The sequence below is a fragment of the Convolutriloba macropyga genome, chromosome 7 (assembly GCF_964194025.1).
Source record: "Convolutriloba macropyga chromosome 7, txConMacr16.3, whole genome shotgun sequence".
In the NCBI taxonomy this organism is placed as follows: domain Eukaryota; kingdom Metazoa; phylum Xenacoelomorpha; order Acoela; family Convolutidae; genus Convolutriloba; species Convolutriloba macropyga.
The window spans coordinates 29,854,190-29,876,665 of record NC_134474.1 but is presented as its reverse complement, the minus strand read 5'-3'; the positions used below and the strand labels follow the sequence as shown (position 1 = coordinate 29,876,665).

Sequence of the window (22,476 nt, the reverse complement as noted above, 5' to 3'; positions counted from 1 at the left end):
TTTCTTGTCAATGGTTATTATAGTCAAACTTGAGTAGTGAGAAGAGATAAAATGAGTAGCGGAAAAAAATGACATTTTTGAAATTTTTTTAATGTGAAATGAGATTGATGTCAAATAGTTTTGTTTTTTCGATCAAATTTTAGGCATTTTGTTTTTCTGTTCTTTTTCTGTACGACTACATTAGTGATGAGTTTGTCCTAATACAGCATAGCGGCAGTTCTTTAAACCTCTCAAAAGGCAACTAATTTTTTTTACATGACTTAGAAGCTATTTATCTTCATGAAATATTCGTGATTTTTTTAGATTTCACCTGTTTTTTGTAGTTCTTGTGATTGTTTTTTTAGCCTCATTAATCACACATGGGTTTCAATGGCTCTCTAATGAGTTTTACTTTAAATATTTTACTGATTTGAATTGAAATTGGCGAGTTTTTAAGAATTTGGCATTACTTGTTCGAAAATTATGTAAGTTTTTGGGATTTGCTTTTTTGTTTTTCGCTTATTCTCATTAGTGATAGGTCTCGAGGCTCTCTCATGTTTTTTTATTCTATTGACTCGTTATTCCATAGCTAACAGTGTTCTTGACTTTGGCGGGATCTCATGAGATTTTTAATAATGCCGGTTCTATTCTTTTTTACATTATTTAGACTTTCCCTACTTTTTTAAATGAATTTGGTAAGATTTCGCTTGATATTTCAAATTTTTATTTTTTTAACTCGCTTTCTTGCTCTTTTTGTTTTTTTTGTCATGTAGTGGTTTTAATATAAAATTATGTATGTTCTTAAATACTGAACAGTTTGATTTTGTTAGTTAATGTATTAATATATTGGCCGTCAATCTTTCCGCTTTGTCTTTACTTTCGAGTTTCCTCTAGTACTGTCAAAGATCTCAAGAAAACCTTTGGTCAAGTTGTTGGCAAAGGCGGGTCGCCATTGAGTTCTTTATCAGAAGCAAGTAGAATTCGACTACGCGGAGATCTGGAACCCGTAGCAATTGACCCACTGGAGAGAGAAATGGACGAACTTGCCGAATTTAAGAAAATTTTGACTTTTTAATGTCAACTTCGCTATAACTGGCATATGACGAGTCGAAAAACGTGATATCTTGAGGCCTGAGTCTTCTCAATAATTGTGAACGTGTCAAACCCGAATATAAAAGAATAATTGTGAACGTGTCAAACCCGAATATAAAAGATCATAAATGAATAAAGAAGAATAATATAAAAGAAAAGTGTTTATTGACCGTGAGCTATCGGCTGAAGAGCGGGTCACGGAACGGAAAATGCTGCCCTGAAGAAGCGACGAGAAATGATTGACATTGGAACTCCTCCGAAAAGTTGCAAATTTGTAATCCAGAGCTCCAGCAGAGAAGAGGAGACGTATGGTTGCCGGTTTGTTTTGAACAACCGACTTCAACATGACTAAGCCAGCAACATACCGAACTCTCTCTTCTTAATTTACTTAATCTGGAGCGGATAATGAGTGTCAAATAATTTAAGTTCTATCGATTATACTTTGATCTGTGTGACTATTTATTGGTTAACAGCTGAGGTTCCAAGCGGCGTTGTTAGTGCTTTCATTCACTGGATTTTGCAGCGTTCGTATGTCAATTAAGGGGAGAAGCTGTCTTGATGGTGCTTTGATAGCTGCAAAAGTGTCTGATAGTTTGAAATTCCACCAGTTAACGGTTGACGGTTTTCTTACGACTGCGGTATTGTCGAAATACAAGTACTTGATAATACGGGAAGCAAGCGTTGTTTGGTTCTCTGCAGTGTTTATAACCCTCCACAGGAAAGCTGGACTGCTGAAAAGTTCTGTAGCTTACTTCAAAAGTTTGTTGCTGAGCAAATATCGCGACAAATCGATGGCGTAATTGTTGTCGGAGACGTGAATCTGAGATCAGTAATCTGGCCCAGCTATCTTTTTCGTAACCATTACGAAAACCGATTTCTCGACAAGCTAGTTGAGCTAAATTTTTAAAAACTCCTCGCCAACGAAGAGATGCAGAGATGCAGTCTGGATGTAGTGCTGTGTAATAACACTGACCTGATCATGAGTTGTCATCAAGATTTTCCAGAAACTAGAGGTTATCAAGGATGCGGCGAGTTGCTATCTAATCACAATACCGTAAAAACCATCCTGAATGTGACTGAATTAAAGCTTCTGAGAAAATGTGATTTCTTTGTGTGCGTTGTCAGGAGTGGATTAGGCAAAAATTGAGGCAGAAATATTTACAAATCGCTTCTCATAGTTCTGTTACAGCAATGTCAACGTGCTAGTCGAGACGGTTCAAATGGCTGTACCAAATTTTTGACAAGTGGGCACCCAGAACAAGGAAACATTGTCGAAGTTTGCCTCCGTGGGCGTTTAAAGAAGTGTCCGTGATCAAATGCTGCTAGTCAATGAGACCAGCAATATCAGAGAAAAGGACACTGGCTCGGCTAATAAAGTTCCAACGTCTAGAAAAGTCCGTAAAGCAGAAACTATTGGTTGATCAAGCTAACTTTGAAAAGGTCGCAGGTTTTCTGACGTGCACGAACTTCTAAAATTGATTAGACAAAATAGGGCTCTGGCTTCTGGTCTACAGTGGCAGACACTGACAGCAGAGACACTAAAAGAGATGGCAGAAATGTTTAACGGTTTTTAAAGCATGTTTTGCGATCGTGACAGCGAGTCTGTAACAGTTGAATGCTCTCCCGCTAACTGTTTCAGAAAGTTGCTTGTGACAGAAGAAGGCATTCAGGCCGTGTCAGAAAAACTGAAACCAAATAAAGCCACCGGGGCTTCATGGTATGTCCCCGTCCAATAACTTGAGCGAGCATTAAGCAAATCTTTATGTCTAATCTTTAAGACCGGTTGCAATAAACGTGTTTGCTGCCGAATGAAAGTGTGCTGACATTACCACTGTTCAAAAGACTGGCACTAAATTCTGCGTTGAAAATTACCGACCAATTAGCCTGCCCTCTGCTTTTTAAAAAAGTTTTCGTGAAGCTGATTCATGACTGCTTCGAAGGGCAGATCGACAACATTTACTGGATTTACAGATGGGGTTCACTCCGAATTGCTCAGCGGTTGCTCAGGTACCTGCTTCGTGTCATCTTTGTTGAACTCGTCCTCTGGAGACGACGGAGTACTTAGTGTTTTGTAACTTGACTTCTCCAAAGAGTTCAATAGAGCTAATAATCGAATCCTCTACTGCAACTGATTAGCAGTTACTTGTCTAAACGCTTCTAAGGCATAAATTTGCAACGCATCCTTTCAAAAGTTTTTCAATTTAATATCGGTGTCCAGCAAGGATCTCGGCTCGGCCCCCTGTTTTTCATCGACTAGATTAATGATGTTTTACTACAAATTAACTCGCTGAGTTATGCCTACGCCGATGACCTAAAGCTTGTTTACACTGACCTCGGTGAATAGGGATGCTCAAATCCTGGAAGCCTGGTCGAAAAAAAATCTCATGACCTTAAATTCCGGAAAGGTTACTGAAATTTGCCTTCGTAAAAATCGTTGCGCCCTTATTCTTGAGGGTTAACATGCAGAAAGACCTCAGTGTCATTATCACAATCACTAAATTGGAAAGCTCATGTCGAACTCTGGTGCAGAAAAGCAACAGCAGGCTGGTTTTAAGTAAAAAAACGTCATCTAACACATCAGTTTCGATAAAGCTTGACGCTTATTGTGGCTATGTGATGCCAATTCTTTATGCAATTGAAGTTGTTTTTCTCAACAGTGCCGACACAAAATTGGAATTGGTTCAAAGAAATTCACCTTTGTGGATCTCTGGTTCCCCGAATTACAACTATAAAGAACGATTTGAATTTTACTGACTTTTTCACGCTTGATTTCTTGATTTGTCCGTGACCTAAATTGCGCTTACTCAGAAATTGTCCGTAGCTAAAAGAAAATGATTGCAAGATTATCAAGTAAAAAGTCCTGATAGCCGAGTGGTTCATGCTTGCGGTAGGTGCACCGCAGATTGGGGATTTGAACCTCTCTATTGTCCAATCGTTCTCCGTCCAAAGTTGGTCTCAATGGTACACCCCTTCAGAATTTTGTCATCTCATTTTTTATGTTTTTATTCCTCTTCTACAGCAAACATGTCTATTTTTCAGCTTGATAAACTTTCTTGATAAATGTCAATTCATGATAATTTGTTCGGTAAATTGTTACTTCAACCTTTTCTTTTTTTTGAAAAATTTTTTATTCTATAGCTGTTGCTACTTTAAAGTGACTTTTGAAAGCTAGATAGGACCACTTTGCACTTAAATAAATTCTACACATTTCTTTCGTTTTCAGGTTGTTTTTTCGTTTAAAATGTTTGTGCAGCGTGTTGGTTGGCTTACTGATCTAACAGATGTAATTTAATTTTTTGCCTAATTATGGTTGGGTAGGTTCTTGAAAGCCAGACAAGGCACTTTTCACTGAATTAATTCTACAAATTTCTTATTTTTCACGTTATTTGTTCTTTGCAATTTTTATTGTTATAGAAGCGGTCTTAAATGAAAATTTTCTCCAATTTATGCCCGGGAAATTACATTTAAGCATTTCGTACAGAATTTTGTTGGAAATTTTATGGATATTTTTCTTTTAGGTCTTCGTTGTTTTCTCGGTTCTTTTCTTTATGGATCGATTTTAATAGGCTTTTTTCAATTGCTATCATTTTTGCAATGTTCCTATTTTGAAAGGTCTTTTGCCAAGACCTAGTTGTTTCTGAGGAGCGGTTTTAGTAAGTTTTATCATATGCTATACCAGTGTTTAGCTTTTTTATATGTCTTTTATGTTGTTTCTTTCTCTGTCACTGCTTTCAAATTGTGTAGTGTAGTCAAGTAGTAGATGCTTTAAGTCTGCTGTGTAATTTTCTACTTCGGTCAATTTCCAGGATTCTTCCGGCTATGTTTTTTTAGATTTCTTTATTTACGACCTTTTCTTGTCATTGAAAAGTCAAATAGAAGTGATTTTAATCACGCTGGAGTAGGTAGAAGATTGGAAAGTGAGTAGTCTTACATTGTCACAGTTTTTCAAGCTGCTTTTCAAAGTGAAGTGAGAAATTAATTTTTAGACAGAATTTTGGTTATTGAGAGCATTTTTTCCGATGCGGCAATTTGACTTCTGTTTTTGCTTCTTTTCGCGTAATTTTTGGCAAAGGTGTTACTTGTAAAGTTGTTACTTCTAAAAGGTGTTGCTTTTGTTCTATTGATGCGGAGTGGTAGCTTTTTAAGCTCACCAATAAACAACTAAGGTTTTTCAATACTGAGAGGCTTTTTGATCTTGTGATTGATAGATTTTTTTTTGGATTTCGCCTGCTTTTGTAGCTCATTTTGTTGTTTTCTTATTTAGTCTCATCAATTATAGGTCTCACTGGCTCTTTTGAAGGCATGTTTTAAATTATTTGCTGGTTTGGATTGAAATCTGTTGGTTTGGAGGATTTTGACACCACTGTTCAAAAAGTATTATCGAATTTTTTGGTTTTATCGTTCTTTTTCTGTCATTTTGTCTCATTGTGGAGAGTTTATCGGTCTCTTCGTGTCTTTGTTGAAAGTTCCCCCTTTTAAGGCGCTTGTGAGTTAAAAATTCACTTCGAAACTGATGGTCATAGCTTGGACTCGATTTGTTTGCAAAATTTAATTTTTTTAAATTTTTTTGTGTTTATTCGTAGTTTTTGTTATCGTCATTTAGTCTCATCAATAAAAGATCTGGAGGCTCTCTACTGAATGCGGTTTGAGTCTATTTAATTATAGCTAATGTGATTTGTTGTAGATTTCACGATACGATTTGTTGTAGAAACTATTGTTGATTTTTTTCGATTGGCTATTGCCCGATTTTGTAATTGTTTTTCGTTGATCTGTCACTTAGTATTTAATGATAGTTGACATTTGCTCTCCATTTTGTCATAATGTATCCACGTAAGGTTTTCAGTTTATTGCGAATGGTTTTTTACTATGATGCTATTTTTTTCGAACTTTTTTGAGCTTCTGATTGTTGCCTGCTTTTTTGTCACTTTTGTTTAATGTCCCCCCATTTGTTTTCATTCTAGTGGCCCCCCTTATGATTTTTAACTATTGATATTGCGTTGGATGTTGGAGAGTTTAAGCTTTAATTGCGTGTTCTGATGACTGTGATTCCACTTGATTCCTGTGACATTGTGAGAAGTTCTTTTGCCAAATGTTTGTAACCCTGTTACTCTGTCTCTCAGTGGTGTTCTACGAAATTGGCCTTTACTTTCTAAACTCAAATTATGTAAAGGTCTTTCGTTCGACGTTCCGGACGTAATAAATTCGATAACCCTACATTTCCATAAATGGAATTGAAATGAATTTGTTATTAGTTTTTTGTGGTGTTCTGTTTATTTTCGTCGACCTCTTGGTATATGATTTGTTTATTTTCGATGGCTATTCTTTTAAGGAGCCTGATAGTGTTGTCTTCAGTTTGTTCAAGTATCTAACCTGTGATTCAGGGCTAGTCCTGCTGTTTTTTTTTACATCGTCGAGTAAAAATTTGTTTGGTTTACTTGACTTTGTTCAATAAAATGATAATTGTATTTTAATAAATTTCTTTAATAATTCACCCATTATGCAGCCAGCTACTGTTAATATTATTGTAGTATTTTATTCTACTTTTCGGGATTTTTTCATCTGTTCTGATGATTCAGTCTAAAATTCCAGAGTTTTGTCTTGGTATTGAATGTTTACTCATATTTTCCGGTTATTGGTAATCGCGTACAGTATCAACCTTAATATCAGCTAATACTCGTTTTCTATCAAATTGTGCACTCGACCTCTATCGAGTGCTCTAATCCCTCTACAGATGACAGAAGTGTATTGAATGCATTTTATGAGCCAGCGAACAGTGTAGGATTTTTCCATCAGTCTCCTGACCGCTACTTTTCTTGCTCAAATTAAGCAGATTTGCCAACTTAATGAAGGACTATGATTTATCAAATGTCAGGCCAGTACATTTTAAGACTGTTTATTTGTTAACTCTTCAAAAGATTTTAGTCAATTATACCGGCAAAGGTAATCAGAGTTAAAGAATGCCTTCTGCTTGATACAGCTTTTCAGATGGCGTGTAAACACGTGCGCTGTATTATTTGGGTTAATTGAGTGCAAATTCTCAAAGAGTACAAAATTAGATGCTGTTACGATCCAGTTGTTTTGCACTGGTTGATCTTGAGTATCTATTCGATTACCAAATGATATACATTTTCAACAACCAAGTTGCGTAGAACAATTGTCTAAACAATATCAAGCTGTTGCATCTTATGTTATTCGCTTAGCGAATGGCGAATAAATATTCAGATTACTTTTTGTCGCGAGAAGAAGCTTTTCATTTTCTTGTGGAAAAGTTGGGAGTCATAAATGCCGAGGAACTTTTTGATCATGACAAGAGCACTTTACTTGATCAAATTATTCTGAGTTGGTATCAGAGAATTCCCTTTCAAAATATGTCACATTTGGCCCAAAGTGATCCAAAGGAAGCACCAAATGCACAACAGGCAACGAAAGATATTTTGAACGGAATTGGAGGTCTGTGTGGAACTCACGGAGTTGGCGCTTACCATATTTTAGCCGCTGTAGGCTACGATTGTTATCCAATCATAGGCGAAGTTGACCAGCTAGGGCTAAACCACGCATTGGTGCTAGTTAAAAATTTAAACAACCTTGGTGATCTTAGCCTGGTAGATGTTGGCTGTGGATATCCAACGTTTGGGGCAATTGCCCTTCAGGTATCAGGACGTTTAGTTGACAGCACTGACATCAAATGCGAATCATTTTTGAAGTATAAGTATGTGCGAGATGGTAACACATTCGGTCGCTATCATCTGACGTATTCGTGTTCTCGCTCTGATAAGCAAGGAAGACAATACTGCAAGTATCTGGACAACGTCTGGGGCCAATTTTACACTTTCAGCATCAATCCAGTATCGTGTTGCTACATCCGAGAGCAGCTAACTCGTAACGTGTATCTTAACCCGAAACACGCGTTTAACAGAATGTTTCTGTCCTGTAAATACCTAAATGGTTCTTATCTTGCAGTCAACGGCAAAAAAACTGTTGAGGAAGTTGAGGAAAATGTTGAGAGAGCTCATCTCAAATTTTCATCTTATGAAGACAATGATAATCTTGAACTCTTTCGTTGTCAGAATTTCCCAGAAATCCCAGGCGACCTGATGATGAATGCATTAGGTGTCTGGCAGAAACTTCCAGAAGATATTCGGCTTTAGCCTTCAATTACGAAATCGAGAAGTTTTCAAAAGACCGTTCAAACCTGGATGATTTAGATTATGGGTTTTTGTGTCATCATTATGAAATCTTGTCTATATTTGATTAGTTATCCGGTCGCTTAATTGAGTGTTAACAAGTAATCCGAGTGCTGGAATATAAAATTTTTGTATTTACGACGTTTCTTTGCCTAGGTGATGGTAGTTGACTCTTTGTAGTTTTCTGGACAAAGATTGCTTTTTTTAATCATACACTAACCAGAGCGATGCATAGGCACATATGTAACGTTAGCGAAATCAAATTGAACCAGTTGAACGGAGATAGGAATGCGAGTGAGAAAAACCAGGAACTCAGTAGATAGATCACTAAAATTTTGTAAAGAAAATTTTTGGCAGTGGCTGTTTTGAAACCTCTCGCAGACATATTTTCATGAAGGCTCATTCAATAAGAGTATTTCTATTCACTTAAAAAATATTCGTTTTGAAAAAAAATTATTCTCGGCTATTTGGATACCGTCAAAATTCATTATTGTTTAATAGCTGCGAAGCGATAACGGCTACTATTGGGGAAATCGTGGTTTTTTAAAATCCAAAAAATTTGGATTGTATTGTTGCGCTGTTTTTTTACAGATTTTTCACATTTATCGATGACTTTGACCTTTCAAAACGGGATAAACAGTTAAAGCCCTGCTGGCATTAAGCTTCATTAGAGGCCCAAAGTGGGCTTTTGTAGTTCTGCGAGTGCTTAGAGTGGAGCTGTTGGGATGACATTAATTTAAGGCTAAAAGGTGATTTTTAGGAGATTTTGAGCTCAAAATGGCGCAATTTTTCATGTTTTTTTTTTATTTTTTGAGTTTTTTGTTTGATTAGTCCTAGGTTGAAGTTTTTAGATGAAGGTTTGATGAAGGCCTTGTGCTAGACAAACTTACTTGTTATGACCATTTTATGAGCTACAAGATTTTGCAGTAGAAACAAATACGCAAAATTATACTAATTTTTGCAAATTTTTTTTCAAGAGTTTTTGGGTTTTTCTAGCTCTAAGGTTTGATAATAGGGCACTGCATAGTTTCTAGTGACAATGGATTGGCTTTCTTTATTGTAATGTCTCGAATTTACTTTTTTTGATAAAATCTGCAACATCTTTTTTCAAGTTTTCTTAAAATTTCTGTCAATTTTTGATGTTTGTCCAACCTCAGGGGCCAGAAAACCTATTCCACGGTCTTTTAAAAAATGCATGTTGTATAGTGTCAATGGAAATGTTCCCAACAATTTAACATTTTGAATTTCAGCAATTTTTTGATGAAATTTACAATTTTTTCAAAACATTTGTCTTTTATTTTTTGTTTTTCTTGTCTCAGTAGCCAGGTAACTTCCTGTAGGTTTTGATGGTATGTCATTACATATTTGCTAGGGGCAATAAATTGGTTTTCAACATTTTAATAGAACGATTTTGTTTTTGATAAAATTTGGAGTTTTTTTAAAAAAATTATAGTCTTACCTAGTTTATCGATCTTTGAGCCAATGATTTTTTAGGCTTGGTATTGGGTTACTGGATAGCCTCTAGAGACACAGATTTGGTTTTAAAGATAATATCCCGATTTTTGGCAACAATTCATTATAATTTGCGATTGATTTCAATTTTTGTTGAATTTTTCTGTCTGAGTTTATGGATCTTCAAGGGCCAATGATTTTTTTAGGTCTTGCAGATACAATACTGGACCGATTTCAAAGTCAAAAATTGATTTTGAACATAATTTCGATATGCGTTTCTCAACTTAAGTTAATTTTGTTTGTGTTTTGGCTGGCATTGTTCAATTGATCTGCTAGTCAAGTAGAGTACTTCTAAGTTTTCCATTCAATTCTGTAACTTGTATTTCAGGAGCTGTTCTGCTATGTTTTTTTTTATTTCGTCGGCCCCATCGATAATTCTTACGACCATTGACTTCTTTACCGACTTCTAGTGCTTGGCAGTTAAATTTTGGGGGCGTGACGTCATTTATTCTGCTTTTAGGTCAATAGCGTGACTTATTTCATTAAAAAATGACTTCTGAACTCACTTATTGAACTTATAATTATATCAACATGTACTAGTTAAAGATTACTTGTGTGCGTTTAAGTAGTGCCGAACGTATATCCCTAATTTTTGTTATAGATCGTATGTGTCTCATAAAAATGACAGTCCGAATCCAACCCAAAAAGTCTTGTGGTCTATTAAAAGACTGGTGGCCAATTTGTCTATCTTATTTTTTTAATCCACACCTGTTGCGATAATAGCAGTTAAGTAAACTGCCAGTGTAATAAATTTTAATGCCCGATCGACACTGGAAATACACTTCAGCATTAGACTACGAGTTTATCACACTCTTTTATCGCCACTGTTACTAAGTAAACAGTGGCGATAAAAGACTGGTGATAAACTCGTAGTCTAATGATGGAAACAGTATAATAAACTTGTAGTCTAAAAAACAAACATGATCGCAACAGGCGTTGATTAAAAAAATTATCACACGGTTATCGCCCTCGAAGTTATCATAACACATCGGCTTCGCCTCGGAGTTTGATAACTTCTCGGTGGCAAAAACAACTGTGTGGTAATTAATATTCAGTAGTTGTTTCAATTCCATGGAATGGCACAAGCGTCTATCGTGGCTATTTTCTGGCAATCTGCCGGTTATGTTTCAATGAAGCGGTTAAATACCGCCGTTAACTTCAGAGTGTTTCACCATTTCTATCTCGAAATATGTAATTCGTCATTTTAACTTTATTTAAAATCACTAGGTTGTAAAGTAATGATGTAAAACGGATGTTTGAAAACGATGATGTAACTTGGAACCAAAACATGGAAACTAACAATTAACACTCAAGAAACGATATAATACGATCAAGTATAGGCCATCTTCTTGTTCACATGCTTTGAACGCAGCTTCTGCGGTAAAACCTGTACTGATCGTAACCAATTAAAGTGTTTATGGACAGGAGAATTAAATTCACTAAAATTTGCTGGAGTTTATTTGTTGCTTAAAATTGAAAGCAAAAATTGGATAAACCGAATTTGTAGACGAGAACCTTCTGCGAACCTGTACAAGTTCCTTGGAGGAATAGAGCATTTATTGATTCTTTGAAAGAATCACATCAGAAGTTTCAAAAGCTGAAGCCACTGCACGTTTAGCTTCACTGCAACCAGCAGCTTTTAAGGCGTCTGTTATAAAAGCAATACATCTGACTCTAATATATCCGAGCTGTTGTTGAAAATAGAGTGCAATCGAACAAAGAAATAACATTTAATCTTCCGTCAACAAGAATTTTACAAGCATTATGTTTGACCTAAAAGCAAATAAATCAGTTTTGTGCAGCTTGCACATGAAGGCCGTGAATTAGTAACCTGAAAAGTAACCTCTATGTAGTAATTTAAAGAGTAGCGAAAAAAATGAGATGGAGGTCCGATAACACTGATTAAAAACACAGTTAAATATTTCAAAGAAAATTCAGTTATATCTTATTCATGTCAAAACTCTCAATCGGTTGACGTTGAAATAATAATTATAAAAATAGCGTTGTGGTCTTTTTGAAGAAGTGAAGAAAGCTTTTTTGTATTCTTGGTCACCATTGAGTAGGCTTGGACAATTAATGAATTTTTACGGAAACAAAATAAGTGTTACAGGATAATAACCTGGCACCCAAAAATCGAGAGAACTTGATATTGAGGAAATTGAACCAGTGTTCTCATTTAATATTCCATTTATTACCAGAAAACTTTATTAATGTTCTGAAAAAAAGTTTGTGGCAATTTTATTAGGCCTACGGTCATTTTAATGTGATTTTTTGCCTGATCAGTTTTTGTTGACGCTTTTAACTTTACGTCATAAACTGGCGAAGCCTGGATTGCATGAATTTGCTGAGCAGCTTTCAGCGCTATTAGTCTAAGTGTACAACTCAATTAAGCCGCCGATGGGACAAAAAAATCGTAAAAAGCAATTTGGCGCTTTGGATGGTCCGCCCAAGCACCCACCTCACGTTCACCAACCCCTCAGTCCTCACCTAACACCCCTTTCTTGGACCTCTTGAGACCCCCACTCAGTTCAAGCCCCCCTCGCTTATCGCTTGAGAGCAATGTGCCCAACGTTAGTAGGTTATGTTTGGATGTCTTGCTACTGCTGCAATTGAAAGCAAAACTGGAAAACTCGTGCTCAGGTCCCTAGGAGGAATAGAGCATTAGTTGATCCGTTAAAAGAATCACATCAGAACAGTAAAGGCACTTCACGTTTAGCTTGACTACAACGAGCAGCTTTTTAGGCATCTGTTATAAAAGCAATACATCTGACGCTATTATATCAGAGCTCTTGTTGAAAATAGAGTGCAATCGAGCAAAGAAATTACATTTAATCTTCCGTAAACAAGAATTTTACGCTCGGTATGTTTGGCGCTGAATTGATAACCTGAAAATAAACCTGTTAGAAGTATTTTAAAGAGTGTCGAATAAATGAAATGCAGGTACGATGCCACTGAATACTGAATAACAAGACAGTTAAACGTTCATAGAAGACGGAAAATGCAGTTATATCAATTATTTTTCATGTCAAAGCGCTCAATCGGTTCTGGTTGTAATTTTGAAAAAAAAATATTGTTGATTTCTGGAAGAGGTGAGCACCCCTCTGGTGCGAGCCTCCCTATGCCCAGGCTGACTATTCCAAAGATAATACCTCGAACTTTATTAACTTCATGCTAGCTTTGCTTTTTTGTCCAAATTTTGTTTGATCGTTTTCTTTGCTGAGATAAAAAGTGGTGTGGTGCCATCAAAATACAGAATCGATCCTGGAAGCGACATTGTCGAACCATTGATTTCTCTGGGTAAAATTGAGTATCGAGAAACTTTTCATAAAAGTTTACTCTCCACATCAAATTGAACGTTATGGCAAAATGTCGCTCACATTTTCTCTAGTTCTCTGTTCGACTAAAACAGTCTGCATAAAATTTATATACTTTGTGATCACAATTTTTTTGAGCTGGTTTGTACATATCGTTTTTAATTTGCTCTCGAACAAAATTTGAAGCAGTTATTGAAAACGTGTGTATTTTTGCACAACCAGTTTTTGCCTGACCGTTTTCCTGTAGAGCGTTCTTTCGATTTTACTTCTTGAGTGAATTTTTCAAGCTCGTCTTCTTGATTTTGTCCCTAAATTAAATTGTTCTTATTGAGGAATTATGTCTGGGTTGCTAAAACAAAGTCAGCGATATTAAGCTAAGAGAGAATAAAGGCCTGATAGCCGAGTGGTTAGTGCTTCAGTCTAGAAAGGTGGATGTCGCGGTTTCGAATCCCTCCCTAGTGACTATTCTTTGTTACCATGAAAATTGTTCTTTGATGCAGCCCCCTTCTGAATTAAATTTGCCCAGACTGTCGTTCGAGAGTTATTTATCCGACGTTAGTCGGTTTGTTCCGTTCTGTTTGGATTTTTTGTATTAAAAAAAGAGGCTTTTTGATAGATAGTGATTTTGCTTTTTGACGTTTGTATTGGTAAATTTGTTCTCGCAGTGTTTAACCGGTAGTTCTTATATTTTTAACATTATTTTTAAGTTTTCTAGAGAAGAACTCTGTTTTCTTCTTAGGTTTAATTTTCTTTCTTGTGCTTTCTCCTTCAGTTAGCATCACATTTCGTGTGGATTGAATGAAGATTTCTACTGTCTTGATTGTCAGGTTTGTTACTTTAAAATTTTTTTGGAAATTATATCAGGAATTGTGGTATTTTTTGCTCAACTTACTGCAATTGCAAAACAATTGCAAAACTTTTTCTTGTGAGTGAAATTGTAAACAAATTTTGCGGAAATGTCTGCTTATTAAACCGAGTGCAAAAACTTGTTATAAAAGCACTGATATTTTCCGTGAGATGAATCGCAGACCGACGTGAATTTTAGATCAGCGTTTATATTTTAGATCAGCTACTGGTTCACTTACACTATACTGGACACTCCGAATCTGGAGGAGAGACAGGCTCTTCTGGTCAGGGGGTGGGAGATTGCTCAGGCATTGGAAGAACTGAATAACTTTTCCGGGGTGCTACATGTCATATCTGGACTTAACTACTCGAGCGTTAGCCGGCTCAAAATGACTCACGAGGTGAGATCTATTTGCTATAATTTATGATGATGAATATTGTCGGTATGCAAAACAAAATTGACAGCAATTGTACTCCGAACATTTTCGCTGTTCATAAACCTTCGTGAACAAACGTTATTAGCCGTTTTTGCTACCCAATGTAGCTTATGCAAATAAATTATACCATTATGAAGGTGTATGAGTTGGAATTATAGATGGTAGTATTCCATCAGGGTTCATTTTGCACTTTCAACCAGTTCTTAAAGATTTACAATCAAATTTGGCACCAGCACTCCCCAGTTTTTTCATATTAAAATTTATAGCAAACTTTTAACTACCTCTGAGTTGGGCAACGACTGAATTATTTTTTTCAAAAAGTTTTGATCATTTCAGAAGCTGCCGAAGGAGACGAAAGACATCAAACATGGTTTGATCTCCAAGTACATTGACAGCAACCTTAAGTTCTACAGAGATGCCCTCAAAAAGTCAAATCCTCCCCTTGTGCCTTATTTAGGTAATTTTGAAGCATTGCTATACGATATTATCTTGTGAATAGCCTCGCCATTTATTTTATCAGCACAGCTGTTATTAATTGCTCTCAATGAAGCTTATCAATTATATTAGTCCTGTTGGTCTGTTTTTATGCAATGTTTCGTACTATCGATATTTCATCTGATAGTTTTTGTCTGTCCATTTGACTTCTCGCCCTCAGAAACGGGATAAACAGGTAAGACCCGGAAGGCATTAAGTCGTTGAGCAGTTCTCATAGAGTCTTACACCTAAATAGACTCTATGTTTGCGATCCAGGAAACTGTCGAGTCATAAATTCTTTGTGTGAACGGCTTTTCTTAGAGTGCGACTGCTAATTTTAAGCAGAATTGGAATTTCCAAAACCGTTTACAGTTTAATTTTCTTCAAATTTAAATCAAAATCTGACGGCCAGGCGACAAATTTTTTTGTGATTGGCCGCAACTCGATTGTTATTGCTTTTAGATTTCTGGGCTCTGTTAATTATCAATGCTAAGAAAAAACGATCTCATCGTTAGAACGGCAATTGAACTTGGGATTGAAGACTTTTTCAGATCTAAATATAAAAGTTCAAAAGAATCAACAAAAACGTTTTAAGTGTTCAATTGCCGGGCAAATTAATATTGAAAGGATTTAAAATTATTGTTTTTTCTCCTAAAAATGGTAAATAATAATAAATATATCTCGATTAGGATAGACATTTGTTTGCAACACATATGGTATAAATCATGTAACATAATGTGAAATCTACTCGACAAGTTATCAATAGGTCCAAGAGGTCCTAGTCAAGTGATGGTTAGTACCATTTCTATGATCAGTGGTGTAAATGAGTGGCATATCATAGCATCGAAAAATGGGGGGAAACCCAAAAACGTAATTCAAGATTTTTGAGATCTTTCGAGTTTTGTTTATAAAACACAGCAAAAAGTTCCATGTCCCTGAAATTGTCCCTGCAACTAGATAAGCATCGGTTCAGCTCTCTTGCACTCAATAGCTTTAATGGAGTAAATGTGATTTGACTCTCGTTCCAGGCAAGTGGAGACTGATTTAGGCTATTTGTTTTATTTTTGTCTCCGGTTGCAAAATTAGGGTTTTGTTGCTTGTTCTATAGACTAGTGCGCCATCGCTGGGCAAACACCTTGGATATTAATAACAGTTGTTTTACATTTAAAATCGATCGGAGCTGGTAAAATAGTCCTGAGAATTTATTCAGTTTTGAAAAAAGGTTTTTAATATTTTCGCCGAATTTTTGAGTGCCATGCAATTCTTTTCCCAATTGTTCAGTGATGACTTCTGTGTTAGGTTCTTTTCTGTCTAATCAGTTGTTGCTCTGAACCTTTTCGTCTTGTTTTCATGTTCATAAGGCATGTTTTTTTGCATTTCATAGTCAGTTTGTTCTTTGTGAGGTAGTCATTAACCAGGTTCAAAGATGGTTGAAAGCTTCAGCTGTTGATTCTCCTTTTTGTTTAACAACACTATCGTCAGCGTGTAATGTCAAACGTTTCTGACTACAGTAATAGTCTATGCCATTTTTTACACAAGAAAAAGTTGTCCAATTACTGCTCCTTATGGTGCCCCTTACTCGACTTCTGCTAATTTGGAGCATATATTTCCTGAATTTACTCATTGTTGCCTATTATTTAGATAAAATTGTAAAAAGTTTCACATGTGACCCCCTCAAACCCAAATTGTTTAGTTTGTCTAAAAGGATAGTATGTTTAACTGTATAAATTTTTTTTTTTGAGATCGACGAAAACAGATTTTGTTTCTGCAATACCATCCTTCCAATCTTGCCTGACGCTCTCAACAAAACTTAATAAGGCGTCAATCGAAATCTTTTTTGGCCTAAATTTGAATTGATTTTCGTTTAGTAATTTGAATTTGGAGAAAATCTAGCATTCTTTTCTGAACCAATTTCTCAATCAATTTTCCTATTGTTGACAGGAAACTGATTGGTCTGAAATTTTTCTGCAACTATAGGATCTCCCTTTTTATTCAGTGGGATGATTGCCGCTTTCCTTAAGCAGTTCGGGTAATTGCTGTTTTCAGAGAATTTGCTGACCAAATAGTTAAGAGTCGGAACAATAGCAAACTGTATTTTCCTGAGTATAAAATTGTTGAGTCCATCATAAACTGAGCTGTGTTTTTTTCAGGTTTCTAATTGCCACGGTTTAGCTCTTTTTCGGTAATTTTGTTTAGAAACATGCTATTGACGTTTCTATTTTTTATTGTTTTCCTTCTGGACCCAATTTATTAGCTCTTAAATAAGTGTAAGAAGTTTTTATGAAATGATTTTTTCCCAATGAATTAAAAATATGCATTGTTCTTACAGTGTCTGCCTAACGTTTAGATATGATATGATTGCTGTTTGAAGTTTTGAATGCAATGACCACCATTTTTGATGTTTTGCTAAACATGTTTTTCCTTTCCTGTCTGCTTAACTATGGAAATTGTTACCCGCGTTCTGCAATATTGGTTATAACCGTTTCCGGGGAACAAACGTGAAAACAAATGATAAACTTCTGCTGCAATTCTTCATTTTTCTCAATTTTGATTTTAAAAAATATTAACCATTCCCTCCAATGCGTCCCGGAAACGCTTATGGCTTGGAAATTATCAAAATATACAGTCTGAAGTTTTTGCCATTATGGACAAAAAACGATTTTCACAAATTTTTGTATATTCTTCTCTGAAAAAGCATCTTTTAAAAAACCTTTCTTCAAAAGGCTTTTGAATTGTAATTTAGGTTATTTGTGGTTTTTGCTCACATTTTCAGCTACCCACTCTGGATCTTTTTGGCTATATATTTTTTCAGTCATACTAAAAATGGCTCTGAGTAAACGCCAAAATGTAAGGACCAAGATAATGTAGAAATGTTGCTGAGGTTATTGAATTCTCGTGCATCGAAATTTGCTCTCATGACAAAAAGACTGCTTACAGGGAATACGTTTACAACTGTGTTGCACATAGAGGACTCTAGCACCAAGCTGACTAGCAATGCATTGATTAACTTCTCCAAGTGCAGAATGATATCTAGCCAGTGTAGACAGATCATGATGTATCAACCCATGCCCTACTCTCTCAAGCCAGAAGAGTCCATCCAAAAGTAAGTGAAGGTCATCTGATTCAAAGTCCATCCAGAGTATTGATTTTCAGACACTTGAATAACTAATAATGAAAAGCGAGCAAGTTTTGTGGTTTTTGTACCTCGCAGCAAATTGAGGGTTCGAATTTGTTAACAGAAGCTCTAAGAGCTTTTGACGGAGAACTAAGTACGTTCATTTTTTTTCCCAGATGTGATTGATTGATGGATTAGCTAGTCTGCTTTGGATTGTAGATGTGTTACTCAGAATTCAATTTTTCTCTGCTTTAGATACCTGATGAGCCAGGACCCAGTGGGTTCTCACACGGAGAGTGAGTGGGCGGATAAGTTACATGCCATGTCACTACAGTTAGAGCCAAGGGAGTCGTCCTCTAACTTCTCCCTCAAACAGCCATCATCCTCTAAAAGTGTAAGTCGTCATCGTAAGCACACTGAAGCTCTCCTGCTCCTAAAAAGTTTCTAGACGTGTTGAGCTCCGAGTGTGTTGAGTTTTAAGTAAAGCCTACCATTTAAAAAAAGCATTCCTGTTGCTAATCAGCAACAAGCTTTATCTACCGAGTTAGGTCACTTTATGTTTAGTGACCTAGATCAGTAGGAAAGATTGCAGTTGACTAGTACCAATGATGCCTTTTTAAGTGGCAGGCTTTTCACATTAAGAACTTGTTTTCACATTTTGTACAGTTATTCAGGCCGAGTAGTAGCTAATATCTGCTATTAGTTTCTGAAAGCATAATTATTGCATTTTCAATCTCAATTGGCTGTTTTAGGAGAAGAAATACGGAAACGTATCTTTGAAGAGTCCAGGCATAAAACCATCCATCAGCTCCAAAATGGTATCGAAGCTTAGTCAGAGTCGAATAGCCATGAACAGCGGAGACTCCGGTGGTGGCGGGGGAGGAGGAGGGGGAGGGACTGCGGGGGAGTCAAAGATAACAACCTACCAAAGACCGGCTGCAATGACCAGTGTGTCCTCGGTACCCTCTATCACTGGCAGACACCGCAGTTCCCTCTCAAACAGCAATAATAGCGTAAGTGTGGGTTATGGTACGGGAACAGGGTGAGTTTGGGGTTAAATGGATGTAACGGAGAACCGTAGGGAGTACAAGCTCAAATGATCTTTACCTTCAAAAGTACTAGCGGTTCCTAACTACTATTCATGGGAGACTAAACGTTCTCTTATACTTGCCCATTAATCGAAAACAGAAGTGGCGGTTCGAAAACAAAAGTAAAAGCTGAAGTCGGGAGCAGTGTGCTCCAGCTAAACTCCGGAAGCGAACCCAACAGAAGGTTCGTACTTCCTGAAAAGCTGAAGAAAAAAAACTTGAACCAATCTTAGAAAAACTAATATCCTTTTGTGATTATTTGCTCTCGAACGAAGTTAGAAGCAATTATTGTCAACGTGTGTCTTTTTTATGTCAAATTTTTGCTTGACCGTTTACTTCCAGAATATTCTTTCAATTCACTCTTGAGTGACTTTTCCCGCTTGATTTTATGATTTTGTTAAGTGGCATGAATTGCGGACATTCAGAAATTAAGTCATTTGCTAAAATATAACCCATTGTGGGCGCTGAACTTACATAGCCCTCAAAGCATATTGCTCCCTAGTCTGATGATAGTTTCTCTGTCTTCGCCAGTCGTTTGAGAGCAATTCGTCCGACGTTAGTCAGTTTGTTTCGAGATTGGTTTTTGTATTAAAACACAACTACTATCATGAGGAGGGAAAAACAATCTTTTTTATAGCTGCGAAGCTAAGCTGAGCGAAGCTATATTGCGGTGCTCTTGGTTTTTTACGACTCGAAGAGGAGTATTGGTTTTCTCTCGGTCTTTTTACGACTCGAAGAGGAGTATTGGTTTTCTTAAGGTTTTTTTTTTTTACCGGAAGTACTATTCGTTCAGACGATGTTTTGACCTAAAAGCGAAAGCGAGTAAAATTGCAGTGTGAACTAATTTTTTCTGAGCGAGAGAAATTTTTTGATCATGCGCTAAGTTTAGTGAATGACTTTTTGACATTGAAAAGTAGTTTTTGACTGAATGGCACATATAGATAACCGTTTTTAGCCGTTTTTTCGTCTAAGTGGCCTAGTTTTTTTGCTTGTAATTTGGTTTTTTGTAGAAATAATTTTTAATCGATGCTTTGTTGAAATGTAAACCCCGGAAATTGATAGCTCAGTATTTTGCATAGCCTGAAATTGCGTTTCAAATACAAAATTGGCACATATTTCTTGATTTTTTGGTTAATTTTTGGCTTTTTTTCTATTAATTTCTTCATTTTTGGATCTTTTAGCTGTTTTGTGTCGAAAATCAGTTAATATGGCAATTTTTTTGATAATTCTTATACTCAATGCCTCTTTCTACCTCGATGTAATTTTTGTTTCATAAAATTGTACATTTGCTAATCCGATTTTCGTAGTTTTTTGCAATTTTTTTTCAGTTTTTTGTTTGTATTTTGCTTTTAATTACTAGAAATAGTATTTTGGGGAAGATGAGGGACTTTAATTTCGTTTCAATAAAATTTCAATCATTTTTTGGTGTTAAGTTTTTGAAAAAACGGATAAATTTTTTTCATAAATGCAGTCTTAAATATTTTTTGACCACTTTTATGCAAAATGTTTCATTGTTTCGTAGGTCTGAATTCTGCTTTTTCTTGTTTTATTCTGTTCAGCAAGCTGGCTTTTTGTCTCGAATGACTCGTTGTCTTTTCTATGTCTCGAATGCTGATCAATGAAATGTACTCGTTTTTCTTGATTTTTTTAAATTTGATTTTTAACTTTCAAAAATCAAGAATTGGTCTTTTTGTTACGGTGTTCCTAACATTGTGTTCATGTTCTTCACTTTCTCGTTTGTATCATTTTAGTTTTGTCCTGGCACCTACTTTTGTTTTCGTTATATTGATTTTTTCAGTTGTTAAAAAATTGAATGAATTCAGCTTTTTCTTAGATCTTGGTTTCTTCGGTTTGCGATTGATTTAATTCAAAATAAGGCAGTACTGGGAGGTTGCTAGAAAGTCTTTTCCAACATTTCGACTTATTACTATTCATTGCATTTTTATTCCGGGCTGGGTATTGTTTTTAGACGATTGTTTGCCCTTGAATATTATTCTGTTGCTTTTGTTTTTCGATGATTAATTTAATTTTTGAATTAGTATGAAATCTTGTTGTCTAGCATATATACAACAAGGAAGAATCATGTATTATTTTTGTCTTAATTGCCGTGATTAGAAATCTAATTGTTGTGGTTCTCTGATTCTTAAGTTTGAGCACTCTTTTTTGAATAATTTTGACTTTCCTGTCTTTTTTGAAAAGTTTTTATCTGCCGTTTGCTTTCGCGATCTTTTTGAGATTAGAATCATTAATTATCTGAGTGCAATTGATGGTCCTGTCAGTTTTGTCAGGCTATCAGTTTTTTGACCATCCTAAATATTTCAGACTTTTTTAACGTTACCAAACGTTTTCAATAATAAAATTTTGCTGCATTTTCCTTCTCTTGGTGACAGTGGTTTAAATTTCACCGATTTTTAGATCAGACCCGCGGAGTTTATGAGTTAATGGTTTAATACAAAAGGTAATGGCTTCAGTTTTTTGTGAAGTTTTGGTGCTTCGAGTCGCTTCCGGAATTCTTCCGCCTATGTTTTTTTTTTACAGGAAGTAGATTTGTTCACGAGGCATTTTGACCTATAAGCGAAAGTGAGAAAAGCTGTCTTGGTGAACAGATTTTCGCTAAGCGAGAGAAGTTTTTTGATCGTGCGCTGCGTTTATTGAATGACTTTTTGACTTTGAAAAGTAGTTTTTGACTGAATGGCACATATAGATAACCGTTTTTAGCCGTTTTTTCGTCTATGTGGCCCAATTTTTTTGCTTTTAATTTGGTTTTTTGTAGAAATAATTTTTATTCGATGCTATGTTGAAATTTAAACCTGGGAAATTGATGCCACAGTGTTTTGCAGAGCCTGAAAATGCGTTTCAAGTTGAAAATTGGCACATATTACTTGATTTTTCAGTTATTTTTTGGTTTTTTTTTCTATTAATTTCTTCATTTTTTGATCTTTTAACCGTCTTTTTGTCAAAAATCAGTTAATATGGCAACTTTTCTGTGATAATTGATATATTCAATGCCTCTTTCTATCTCGATGTAATTTTGTTTTTTAAAATTGTACATATGCTAATCCGATTTTTGTAGTTTTTACCCGATTTTCATCAGTTTTTTGTTTGTATTTTGGTTGTAATTGCTAGAAATAGTCCATTTTGTGCAACCCGAGGGACTTTAAATTCGTTTGAATAAAAATCAATCATTTTTTGACGTTAAGTTTTTGAAAAACAGTTGAAACTTTTTCATAAATGCAGTCTTAAAAGTTTTTTGACATTTTTTTTGCAAAATGTTTCAATGTTTTGTATTTGTGAATTCTACTTTTTCCTATTTTGTTTTTATCCTCAGGAGGATAGATTTTTGTAACAGATGACTAGTTATCGATTCTTTGTCTTCAATGCTGAACAATGAAATGTATTAGTTTTTCTTGAATTTTTTAAATTATTTTTAAACTT

At 35.6% G+C, this 22,476-nt stretch overlaps 2 protein-coding genes across 4 annotated transcripts in view; both read left to right on the top strand.

Annotated features, from left to right (window-relative positions):
* Positions 1-22,476, top strand: part of LOC142342761 (son of sevenless homolog 1-like) — a 129,502-nt gene that overhangs the window by 55,813 nt on the left and 51,213 nt on the right. For all 3 annotated transcript variants that reach the window (XM_075394304.1, XM_075394303.1, XM_075394302.1), the window contains exons 14-18: positions 14,146-14,328; positions 14,701-14,821; positions 17,776-17,941; positions 18,209-18,347; positions 18,706-18,966. In XM_075394304.1, coding sequence (XP_075250419.1) covers positions 14,146-14,328; positions 14,701-14,821; positions 17,776-17,941; positions 18,209-18,347; positions 18,706-18,966 — 870 coding nt within the window. The remainder of the gene's footprint in view (positions 1-14,145; positions 14,329-14,700; positions 14,822-17,775; positions 17,942-18,208; positions 18,348-18,705; positions 18,967-22,476) is intronic.
* LOC142342196 (uncharacterized) lies at positions 6,713-8,393 on the top strand. Its single transcript, XM_075393435.1, has one exon. It carries the CDS (start codon positions 7,275-7,277, stop codon positions 8,217-8,219), a length of 945 nt encoding a protein of 314 aa, XP_075249550.1. The 5' UTR covers positions 6,713-7,274; the 3' UTR covers positions 8,220-8,393.